General features: G+C 42.6%; 1 protein-coding gene across 1 annotated transcript in view; it reads right to left on the reverse strand.

Annotated features, from left to right (window-relative positions):
- Positions 1 to 1,112: 1,112 nt before the first annotated feature.
- The window catches only part of cntn3b (contactin 3b), a 56,963-nt gene continuing 45,140 nt past the window's right edge, over positions 1,113 to 12,935 (reverse strand). Inside the window, exons 14-23 of the mRNA XM_035153144.2 lie at positions 12,146 to 12,263; positions 11,158 to 11,316; positions 10,878 to 11,027; positions 9,496 to 9,566; positions 8,866 to 9,100; positions 8,335 to 8,444; positions 6,819 to 7,005; positions 5,606 to 5,718; positions 5,344 to 5,509; positions 1,113 to 4,807 (exon numbers count right to left, since the gene is read on the reverse strand). Coding sequence (XP_035009035.1) covers positions 4,716 to 4,807; positions 5,344 to 5,509; positions 5,606 to 5,718; positions 6,819 to 7,005; positions 8,335 to 8,444; positions 8,866 to 9,100; positions 9,496 to 9,566; positions 10,878 to 11,027; positions 11,158 to 11,316; positions 12,146 to 12,263 — 1,401 coding nt within the window. The 3' untranslated portion in view covers positions 1,113 to 4,715. The remainder of the gene's footprint in view (positions 4,808 to 5,343; positions 5,510 to 5,605; positions 5,719 to 6,818; positions 7,006 to 8,334; positions 8,445 to 8,865; positions 9,101 to 9,495; positions 9,567 to 10,877; positions 11,028 to 11,157; positions 11,317 to 12,145; positions 12,264 to 12,935) is intronic.

Genomic DNA, 12,935 nt, shown 5'->3' on the forward strand with positions numbered 1-12,935 from the left:
TGGTCTAAGTTTTGATGCCTGGTCTTGTCCACAGAATCTATATAAGGTCTTATCTCCAATCACTGAAAGCAATCTTGGTGCAAGTAAGGATTTTACTAGACCTGTGATTCTAACTTAATCATAATTCAATTTAGCCATTTACCATTTGGCTGCAAAATCTAGTTATTGTTTGAATATACAGTCTCATAGTCTCATTGTTTTAAATTTATTTTCTTTTTGATTTAAAATGCTTTTGCTAAACCATATTTTGACATGCACTGATATAGGATAATATCCACAGATAATATTGTAATGACTATTTCAAACATAACTCAGAACTGATTGGTTTGGAGGTCCCGAGGAAAATATTTGGTGTAGTTTCTCTGTTTAGCCTCCTGCACTTCTTTTCAGTTTGTACAAGTTTCAAATAAATGTATTGCTCATATCAAACTCTGTAGTTTGTTTCCCTCAACACCCAGAAACTAACCTGCATCCGTAGCAATAACAGTACCCAGACTTAGGTTCTGTGGTTTATGGTAGTTCCAATTAACGAAAATGTATTCTGAATATATGCACAGTAATAAGAATATGAATAAAAACAATTAAACTGTTTTGACATGGGGCCTTTAAGTAAAATGCAAGACTCAAGATTAGCTCATAAAAAAACCCTGCATTAGTTGATATTGTACTTTAAAGGTTCAGTGTGTAAGATTTAGGGGAAAGGGATCTATTTGCAGAAATTGTATATAAAAAATTCCTGGTGTTTTCACAGTGTGTTTCATCTAAATTGTAAGAATTGTTGTTTTCTTTACCCTTGAATGGGCCCTTTATATTTAAATACTTTATATTTACATTGGGAGCGGGTCCTCTCTACGGAGGCCGCCATGTTTTTTACAGTAGCCCAAACTGGACAAACTAAACACCTTTTGAGTTTTTATGACAACTGAAGGCTTCCACAGGTTCTCTTTCATGTTTCGAAGGGTAGGGTGAGGTGAGGGGTATACAGCTGCAACTTGCAACTTCACCACTAGATGTCACTAGATTCTACACACTGAACCTTTAAAGGTTAAAATTGAGGGAAGAATTTGTCAAGAATAAAGTCACAAAAATCAACTGACGGACAAAGAGACCACTGGCTGGAATAAACATTTTTATTAAGTTATAGTTTTAGAAAAAAATCCAACACAAACTCACAAACAATTATTAACATGCACAATTTTAGTATACAAGACAAAACAGTTACTTTTCAATATGAAAATGCCATTCTACATGTCAGTATCTCACAGAGATCAGTGATTAATACAGCAGTATTAAGGTCAGAGAACACACTATATAAAAGCAATAAGGTTGTCTTTGATGGCCATGTTTAAAAAATATACGCAAGCTATTTACACTGCACCCGACACACTCTTTTCTTGCAACAACTAACACAGAAACCAATCTAACTGAACCGAACATGTGGATATTAGATATGTTGTTCTGTGATCATTTCAACTACTTCAGTTGGTGGCACTTGCCTCACGTCCTTTAGATTGTAGTTGTAATAATTATTAACGCACAAGGCCAGAATCAGTAGTTTTATGCTTTTCTTATGTGAGCAAGAGCAAAGGAAAGAAACATTAGGCTGAACTACAACTAGGCAATGTAAAATAAGAAAGCTTTGAGAAACCACACATTTAAGCACGGTAAATTAATAACCTATATTAGCCAGCCGTTTGGCGGTGAGGTTACCTTATTTGGATATCAATGGAAATATTAACAACACTTGGATCAAGTATTTGCACACACAAGCTACTTTAAGGCCCAGTCACACCAGAAAGTGGCACAGGGAAATTTATCCACACATATTTTGGAAACTAAGCTAGTTTCTGAGCTAGTTATCGAGCACGTGGCTACACGCCAGACAGCTGTAAACATACTAGTGCTAGTCGTGCACAACAGCTTTTTATCTCTATCACCTTTTTATTTACCTATATTATCCTTTTGTATTAGTTCTATCCTGTGCAATTAAATTTTAGTTAAACGTTTTAAATTAAATAAAGAATTATTGAATGGCAACAATAACTCTCCAAACTAGCTAGCTTGAGCTCAGTTTATAAAGGGATATTTAGTTCACACAGTTTATTCCAAAGATGTACTTCTACCATCAAAACATGTCTCATAACGTATTCCTCTATCATGGAGCAGTGTACACATCCATAGAGGAGGGTTCAAAGTATATGGACACATCATTTTTCTGTTCCCTCAACGGAACAACAGTTACAGTTAGCTATGGTAATAACACGAAAAAACGTCACCAACAAAGTTACAGCTCGGCACTAATCGCATCAATTCCATAATTTGGTCATGATGTCCTGGTGTGACTGGGCTGTTATGCAGTTGCAAAGAAAGATACAGGTGTACTACTGCTGGAGCCCAACAGCCCAACAGTGGTTGTGTTTGACTTGTTACTCAAAAGAATCAAGTAGCCAATCAGTTGCAGGTCACTGCTCCAATTCAAAGTCACAATCTACCACTACACTACAAAATACTGGTACAACCTGTGAAAATTGAGCAAATAGAAATGAGATTTCTGGTAAAACCAAAAATACAACAACAAAGAAAAGAATGCCTTTGAAATCTTCTTGTAGCGGAGGGCATCTGAAACATCAATGAATGTAACACAACAGAACAAGTGCAATAGTAACACGGCCATCAGTCAATCAAGCAGCTGAATTGTGACAGCTGTAATAATGGGGCAGGAAAATCAATATCCCATTGACTGGTCTGCAGCAGTCTAATCAACGAGCACAGAGCTTTATGAAACCAGTCAAGGAGCAGATAGGACAGCCTGATTATGTCGGCCGTTTGGACTTTTTACGAGGCCTCTGGGGTCTGCACACCTGTCCAGATGGCTAAGTGAGGACATCCAGTCACCTTGCATCAGTTCCTTGTGCTTTCATTCGACTTTGGGGTTGGGTTCGGGGTACGGAGTGCAAAATACAGACAACGACGACAGCCTCCGAGCTAATGACGGTACACAGCCCCATGTTCCGCAAAGGCACAGTAATGTGTATCAGTTCAGTTGACTTTATCCCTCCACGTCGACATGAACAATGTCAGAACCCCAGTAATCACACCTCGACTGGGTGGCTTTTGACAGACTCATCCACATGATAAAAGGGCGTGGAAATTAGCTCCCTCAGCAGAGCTGCAATGTTTTGTTGTTACTGTTCAGTCTGGTATACGTCCAATAGATGATTATGATGGCGTGGGGGTGTAAAATGACAGCCATGCCTTTCGCTCCATTTCCAGTCAGAGCTCTATTCACCATGGTATTGGCATAATTTATTCTGATGCCTTAATAGTCCATAAATTATGTTACGGATGGAGTCATACATTTATTATACCACAGACCATAAATACTGGGACCCAAATGTCCACCATATATCTCAATCCATCGCGGCTTTCCTCAAGCTTCCAACCCATTTTCTCTTGGGTGCGCCGGTGTACTTGTCTCGATGAAAATTTAATCAATGTACCCTTTCCAATAATGGGCTCCCTCTACATCCTGAGTTTCCTGTCCCTTGTAACTTATTTCTATGGAAACAAAAGAAAACCACGCCGCCTCTGCAACATGTAACTTTCTCCTAAAGTATCTGAAAAAGGACGGAAAGAAAAAAGAATCAAGAGTGAGCTCTAGTGAAGGCACTGTTATCCTGGAGTCCATTGTGCACTCTGCCAGCTGGTCATTTGGAGCGGAGATGGTAGAGGTTCTGTGGTATAATATACGTATCTAGAACACAGGTCATCTAAATGCAGAGGAGGAACAGTACACATGGGATCTGTTTGACATAGTAACATCTCTGTTCTCGGCAATCCCATCTTTTTCACTCGACGAAGAATGCAGGGTGTGATAGGCATTTATTATTTAGTGGAGCATGAGATAGAGAGCAAAATGCCAATCAGAGTATTCTACAGTAGCCTTGAGCTCAGGAGCATGTGGCTCTCCGACAAACCTAATTTTATTTCCGAATGCAGAGATAAGTCAATTTGAGGCAGAGTTGATCAATTTGCTATGCATCTTTCATATATTTGACAAAGCCTGGTAAAACTTTCGAGTCTGTGATGGATGTTACTTTTGGCAAAAGCTGCAAAAATGGGATGTGTGTCAGCTGGTGATGTCATATAGAAATGGTTTAGTTTAAGTTTCATTTTGAGATAATAAAATATGGATGCACCCAATGATTATAGAGTAGTCTTTCTGCAGAGAAGTTGATCTTGAGAAGGTAAGTTCTTGTGAATACAAAATCTTGTTTTTTTTTACATAGGGTTAAAGAAACCATAGAGCAAGCAGCCTCTGTCACCTACTTTGGTATGGACTGTATGTGTAAAATGGGTTTTTAAGGCATTAGTATCTGCAGAGATACCACGAAGATAAGTCATATAGACATCATAACTTCTAAAATGAAACCTTTAGCATGGCGGCACTTATGACACTGGAAGAAATACCAAAAGATATCATGCACGCAAATCATCATCACATCTCTGTCTGATGGTCCTTTTTAAAAGAAGTGGCGTGGTCCCTTTAAGAGTTTGGTGCAGTCCAATCCTTTCCAGTCTTTCCCAGTCCTGCCACTGAAGACCGGGCCTCGTGCCAGTCCAGTGGGGGGTTAGCGTAGGACAGGCTGACTGAAGGGACGGAAAGGGGAGGAGGAGGGGGGGGGTTGGTGCACTCTGTAAGCTCTGATTAGACATCACCAGACGGAGCAGAGCAGTGCACTGATGAGGACTGCAGGGAGGTACAATGGGCTGAGGGGGCTCGCTCCTGAGCCTCGCGCGCCCATGCCTGCAACCAAAGCCAGCACAGCAGCTCGTCAGGAACCAGAAAAACCCTCCGATCAAAAAACATGCACTCTGCTGCGCTAGCCTCTAGATTTCTGACACGTCATCATAAATCAAAACCCAACTGTGCAATTTTTTCCCCCCATATCTACATTATTACTTGCTTTCAACAGGAGAAGCTATTTAAGTATCCTGAGAAGATAAAGTTCGTATCACATCAAAGGGGAGAGTGGCAAACTGAGCCGCCTCACAATTTTGCACCGCAGCAGGATGGGAGCACAGCACTGCTTTATATGCTGCAGCGCTGTGCAGCCAGTCAACAAGGAATAATAACCCAATGGCAGAGATGGATGACACCGCACATGCATTTCTAAAAAGGTCGCTTTTTCTCGCACTTGAAATAAGTCTATTACACATGGTTGGAAAGGATGCAATGAAGCCAAATTAAATATTCTCTTTGAATTATTGAATCCTCAGTCGAGCTTTATCAGGGGTCAGAAAGGAAGCGATTTGAAGAAGGAACGAGAACAGCAAACTCACTTAATTTGTGGATGTGGATGGGTTCGCTGCCCACACCTTCACCGCCCTCGCTCGTGGCCTTGATCTGAATGAGATAGTTGTCGTTGGAGGAAAGGCTGAGCTCCACAGTGGTTTTGTTGGTCAAGATAGTGCTGATGTCGTTGTAGCGATTTCTTTTCAGCAGCACCTGAGGCAGGAGAGGGTGATGCAGGAAAAATAAGCTAATGCAAAAAGTGTCATCCTCGATTCTGAAGATAAAGCTTTGCAGCGAATTAGGACGTACCAAATATCCAGTGACCTTTGACTCTGTCTCCATGGCTACTACGGGATCCCAGTGCAGCGTGAGTGTGGAGCCAATCATGGTCCATTGTATGTTCAGGGGAGCCCTGTCTGGGGCTAGACAAGGAGGCAGAGGTATACATACACCACGGTAAAGGATATGAATCACTATTTTTTAGGCTCTCTCTAGATTACACATGTTAACACAAATAAATTCTTCCCCTGTTATAAATAGCTCCAGTTGGAAAGATTTTGAAAAAGAAAAAAGAAGAACAATAAATTGTGGATTCAGCAGAGAGCCGCACTAATTAAGGCAGTGGCCCTGAGAGCTCAACGTTACTTAGAAAGCACGTGCAAACAGACAAAACAGGAGCAAATGAAGAAAAACAATTTCACCAATCTGACAGAACAGGCGCAGCATGTAGATAGAAGTGTGGCAACGTAAGATGGCACAATTCAAATAGAGAAATGCTGTGTTAAAACAGATAAAAACTAAACCAAATCCAACAATACTGTAGTTATACAGAACTAAACCAATGTGAGTCATAAAATAACCATGGTTTAGTCCAGGTGCCCCCCGTTTTTATGCTGAGCATGAACTTCCCTTGTTCAAATCCTGTCATCTCTCTACGATTGCATCAAAGTGAGGGCATCAAATAAAATTCTCTCTTTATTTTCTTGGGCATTGTCTGTTTGCATGTGATTTTTTGGGAGCTGCAGTGCAGTGGAGCTCTCAGGGCCGTCACAGGACTTTCACAGCTTCATCATACAGTCAGTATGGCAGTAAAATCCCTGGTCACAGGAAAAGAAGCAGAGATACCTGACCCAGCCAGAGGAAGCTGAACCCTACTGCGTTTGCTGTCGTGAAACAGGGTCATCCCACGGTTATGTTTTTGAACTCATATTCACTGAAATCACATAATTTCTAGATTCAAGCTTTAACATCCCTTGTTCGTTTTAAATATCTAAATTGTCGCTGCTGCTGCATTCCGCTCAATCCTAATTTATATGAATTTTTTTTCCCATCCTTCTTTTCTACCAAGGTAAATGGAAGGCTCTCTTGTCAGATTAGATTTTATGAGCGCGGCCAACAAAGCCGAAGAAAAGCTATGCATGTCATGTTGAGGACAGCATGACGTCACCTGAGCGGGGCTGTCATGGTTCATGAACGAGGACCGTTTAGAAATGATTTCAATGCCCGCGGGGGACGCACTCACGTGGTTTCTTTGTGGTGGTGTTGATGGGTGCCGACTGCGGCCCGGGGCCAGCTGTATTGAAAGCAGCCACAGAGAGGTAGTACACTGTGTTCGCTTTCAGCCCTGTGATGTTAACCAGCGTGTAGTTTCCAGATATGCGCACTTTGCCAACAGTGTCAGGCTTGGTGTCGTCTTCCCAGTACACAACCTGTTGGTGAGAACGGAAAACAAAAGAAGACGATGGAAGAAGTCATGAGCCCGGACACAAACAGCCTGATTCTAGTGGTGCATTTCACTGCATTATTGAAATTCATATTCCACCACGAAATCCGAAATGCTGTTTGTATAACAGAAGGAGAGGGAGGGAGCAACGATGAATAATAAATTTTTCACAAGTGGAGTCTCAATTACTGATGCACATCCTCTCAGCCACTCCGGTTATATAAACAAGACATTACTGGGTCATGGGATAAGTGACCCAGGAAGAAAAATTCATGACTATTGCTCATTTTGTTCAATAAAACCAGCTCAGCTCTTAATTTTGTCTGAGGAAAGCGAGACGAGTGTGGATAAATACGTTACAAATATCTCGAAATGCTTTATCGGGACAAACAAATCCCCACTTTCTGCAGTGAAGCAGGATCGTGTGCCGCTCTGTAAAACAAGATGCAGAATTTGCTTTCCTTACGGGCTATAAGCATCCAATTAAGGGCGCAGGTGAAGTCATATTCGATAACGCAAACGGACTAATTCACCACTCGCTTTGGGTCATTGTCAATATTCATGTGTGTGGTATTAAGTGACACAAGAATTAAGTCTGTATAATTCTAATAATTAAATTTGAATGTGAAGTCTACCCTCGAGGATACTCCTCTGCTTTTCCATCTCCCATAAATGACTGTATTTTTTAATTTGTTATCAATTAACGCTATGTGTGATGAGTAAAGTTAACAGTAATGCAATCTTTCTACAAGTAATTAGTGATTACATTAAACTCCAACTGGAATGGATTCGCAGTCCTACCGACGTCTAATGACAGGCTCTGGACATATACTGTTGGTGGCCTATTGAGATTCAGCAGCTTAAATCCACTTCAGAACGCCGTTTGGAGAAACGAGCTCCGTTCTGAAAGGACAACGGAGCCAGCGCTATGGCAACTGGAGAGCTTTGTGCCCAGGGCCAGAGGTGACAGATATTGAAAGAGCACCGGGGGGGGGGGGGGGAAACAGCAAAGCCCTCTTTGCATTCTTGAAAGGATGAGGGATTTTATTTTCCTCTTGTGGGTTTGCTGCTGGTGCGCCAAAGTATTAAGGTCATTTCATGATATTATAGCGCTTAAAATACAATTTCTGCAGAGATACTTGAGAAGATATGGAGGAATATTAGAAGTTTAAAGAAAACTACTCAAAGAAACAATGAAAGGAAGGTTATGAGCGGATAAACAAGCCACAGGGAGAAGCTCAATTATCATGTTATCAAAAAAATAATGGAGAAATGAAAGAAAGAAGAGACTGATTTCTCCTCAGGTTTAACGTACCTCGTATCCAAGCACTCTTTCAGGGACGGCAGGCAGAGTTTCCCAGATCACTTCAATTTGTGCTGCAGACACACTTCTCGCCCTAACCCTCTTCGGAGCTACACTGGGGACTGCAGAAATAGAGCACTGGTGAGAATCCCAAAGACTCATCCCACACCATCACACACACTAATAGCAATAAGAGGAAAGGCACAGAATAGACCTGTAGTTTCACTGAAAAGCTATTTCCCCCGCTCTCTTAATGGGATCTGTGACTGACATAAGGGAAGACTATCTGCCCAGCAAATTCAATTAACAGGATACCTCCCTGACAGCACGGTGTGGTAAGTGTCTGCTAGGATTTCCTGTAATCTACCAGCATGATAACTAATATCAAGTTGACATTCCCAGCTTGAGAGGGGAGGGAAATAACAGCACTGGAGGTACAAAACTCATTTCCTCATTACTATTCAAGGTCATAGTCGTAAGGAGAGAGATTATAGCTTTTTTTTTTAAGCATCGCTCTCTGCTGCTGGGCGGTGGAGTCTGTACCTTCCTCTGCTGAGTACACGGCGCCAATCGAGCTGAAGGGCCCCTCCCCTCGGTTGTTGTATGCCCCCACTTTCACATCGAAAGGCGAGAAGGGCGGGATGGTGTCATTGCGGAAGACGTAGCGTGCCACGCCCGTCGTGGAGATGGCCGCCCGCGTCCACGTGACCGTGCCCACCGGCCTGAAGGCGATGATGTAGCCAAAGCCCTCTCCATTTTGCAGTTCCTCTGGCACAGGCTGGGAGCGAAACACAAAACTATAGTGATATTAAAACACATACAGACAAAGACACAGGCAGGCCCGTCTCTGCACTGTACCTCCGCGAGGGCTTCTGTGATTAGTCACAGCCTCTTTCTTTTTCTCTGTTATCACCCAGAACACTCCGCAATCATCTTTTACCTTATCTTTTTGCTCTCGCTTGGCTATGTAATTGTGGCTAAAGTGCAAAACTCTTCAAAGGAAGTGCTCTCTGTCCCAGCTTTTGGAGCGAGCAATGGCACTCGGAGGCTGAGCCGGAGAAGAGGTGCCTCTCTCTAATGTGGGTCATAAAATTGCTCCGTTCAATTCTGCACAATTAAGCAAAACCATTACCCGGCGATAGAGAGAATAGTAAAATGTGACAGATGACTTACCTCCCATGTTATCACTAATTCAGACTTTGTGCCGCCTCCACCTCCAACATCAGTGGGAGCTGTATCAGGAACTGAGAGGTAAAGCCCAGAGGGGAGCAATTAGAACACAGTTTACAAAGCTCAGCGACAAGCCTCAACTGTACTTGTAGTCTTATGACAAGGCTGCCTGCTGAAGATACCGTCGTCTGTTTTACACCCCACAAATCCCTCACTGTGTGTAAACACAAACACGTCAGAGAGCAGTCAACTACCGATTTTGCCGGAATGTCACTGTACATGAAGATTTGTAATTTTCTGCAAACGACATTCGACTCAACCCACTTCACTCCTGCTCCCACTCGGCTGTTTGTGCGCGGCAGTGTGAAGCTGATAGTGTAGGTGGAGGAGCAGTTGTGCATGTCCTAATAGTCACATTCAAGGTGTCATAACAGCAAATGGGTGAAGCAGCGTTTAGCAGGGTTCAATCCTGAGAACAAGGATCCAGCTTTTCCTCCACTCTCGCCTAAATATGCTCAAATTTCCTGGCAAAAAATACCTATACAGGAACCTGTGAGTTTTAGCATGTGTCTATGCAGCTGTGTGTTTGTGTAATGTAGGCAATGGAACAAACCCTCTGAACCCGTCTCATGGAGGCATGTATTCTGACCTAAGCTATGTCACACAACATCAGGATTTACTGCACATCTTGGCTTTGACATACATTTACTAACATTAAATAAAAAAATGTAAAACTACTTCTGATGTGTCTGGGACTTTTCAGAAACATCATAAATTCCTGTTCATGCACGTTTTCCCCCTCTGACTTTATTTAACACATTCAGCTTCTCTACCACACGTGTGAATCTCCAAATTGAGAGAAGATGCCGTGTGCGTTTTACGCGTCTAATGCTGTGATCACACCAAACCTGAAACAAAGTTTTCGCACAGCGACATTACATACAGAGTCAATGAAAAGATGCAAATAGACGCAAGTTTCACGTATCTCGTGGCGTGACGTGATAGACATGAAGGCGAAATACAGCCAGTAGTCTTCTTCTCCTCTTTTCCAAAAGGGGAACAGGCAAATATTTGTGAGCTGTTTTTACTTGCGTTGCTATGTATGTATTATGCCATGGCAAATTCGCGTTTGGTGTGACTGCACCATAAAACAGCACCGGGACACCACTTCATTTTCAATATCTACCGAAATGGCCACAGAATCAGTATAATCAGCATTCAGTTAAGTCAATATAGTAGACATTAATTTACCTCCAGTGTATGTGGATGGGACAAAAAAAATCTACTTATCCATAAACTTTTATTTTATCATCCATAGTTATATTAAATTCATGGCAAGAAATCCTGGAAAAACCTAGGAAGTAAATTAAAAAAGTTTTACATACTGGCATCCTCAGTCCTGGTCTTGGCCGAGGCCGGGCTGGGCTCCCCCAGGCCCACGGCGTTGCGAGCCACCACCCTGAACTCGTACTCCACCCAGGCATTCAGACCCACCACTGTGGCTGTCAGCATGTTCCCATTCACTACCTCCGGCACTGCAACAGGGAGATGAGATCCTCAGAAAATCAGGCTACCACACAACTGGACTCAAATTGAATGATGAATAAATAAAAGGAGCCCACATGAATATTAACAGAGAGCGACAGGAGGAGAAGTTCGTGCTACCTGTGTCAACAGCCTGCCAGCCCACCGTAAAAGGCGTCCGGGCCTGGATGATGTAGCCTGTGATGGGGCTGCCGTTGTCTCGACCAGGAGTCCAGGAAAGCTGGGCCGTGCTGTCTGTGATCTCCTCCACCGACACCTTGTCCGGGGGACCTGGTGGACCTAAATCAATTAGGCAACAAGGGGGGTGAACATGAGGTTAGCACCAGCTCATAAAGATTCTAGCACCATGTAGCATATCAAGGCCATCGGACTCTCTTTAATTAAGGGCTACGTCCTCGCTCTGTGCGTACTTCATTCACTGCGTGTGTGATGTGCGGGGCTACAAAGTGATTACTGAACATGGGATCACTCGCAGTGGAAAGATAACCTGGATAGGTTCATTCTTGAGGAAAGGCGAAAAAGGGAAGAATCAAAGATGAGTCAATTCACACAGTAAAAGAAAGAAGCAAATGTTTGTAACTGGCTTTACAATGTTGTTTGCTCTGCTGTTCCATTATTCAGATGCTTTCCATGATATTTCGCCGATGTGTAAATGAGCCAATTATAGTCATTTTCTGTGATAAACATTGCCTTCTCAAAGCACCTGGGACAGCTATTACAGTTTGTTAAGGGCATGAATACCAATGCAAATCACCAGGGGAGAGCCCGCACGCTGAGCCGGATACACGGAGCACATACAAACAAAGCTACCTCAGCTGAGCCCCACGAGTCACACATCGCCTGTGAGCGTGCACAGCAACGCTCACTGTATGTAATGTAAACACAAGCTGACATACCTCTGACTGAGGTAACATCCAGTTTTTACTCCCCCTTCACTATATATTTACACAGAAGCCTCAGGGGTTGTGCGCATCTCACTCTGTCAAACTTCTGACTCCTTTCATACTTCGGCAGATGCTTCAGTGTCACATTACTTTACAGTGTATACTTGGGTATTTGTATGTGAGCAAACACAAACAAGCCTTTGAATAGAAATTGCCTCTCTTACCTTTGACAACTAAGATTGCAGAGGTGGACAGGCTCTCCACGTCAGTGTCTATAGCGCAGACGTACTTCCCACCGTGGCTTAGCTGGATGTTACGAATCATCAGATCCCCTGATATACTCTAGAAAAGAATATTATTGGGAAAAACACTGTGAAGTAAAAAAATGTAGTTTTGTTTCATTGTTCCGCTTTTGGCTCTGGGATGCTTTAACATTTATAATATGCTTTGCACAATCCCTTCGACTCATGGCCGCTGTGTGTTGTGTGCATCTCTTCAAACACTAACAACAGACATTGCAGATGTACTTTGCACAAATAATGCCATTGGCTGTCCTTCAGGCGCTACCCGACCAACCAGCCACCCACCCCCCCACAGCCCCCTACAAACAGCTACCGGCTAAACAGAGAACACGCAGAACAAACAAAGTCTGGTTAATTGGCAAGACAATCCTAATTATTTTGTAATTACATAACTCATGCAAGTATAGAGAGTATAACTCTGGGTGTAAAGAGCAAATATTATTTTACACAGGCTGCATGCTTGCGATGGCCATGAGGGAAAATAACAAAACACCAGAACAAATATTATTAACTTTGTAAGGACCAGTTGTATTATTTATGGCTGCATGAAGGACAGTTTTTAAAGGGTAAGGCCAGTTCTGGCACTATGACTGAAGAATACTGTATTTTTCTCTATAAGAATAAATCCCATGAAAAGAGCAAAACCAACAATGCATCAGTCAGTTTCTCAATTTTGAACATCTTCCCTTTACTCACTCCAGCCCGTTGGTTC

Source organism: Hippoglossus stenolepis, chromosome 3 (assembly GCF_022539355.2).
Source record: "Hippoglossus stenolepis isolate QCI-W04-F060 chromosome 3, HSTE1.2, whole genome shotgun sequence".
Lineage (NCBI taxonomy): Eukaryota > Metazoa > Chordata > Actinopteri > Pleuronectiformes > Pleuronectidae > Hippoglossus > Hippoglossus stenolepis.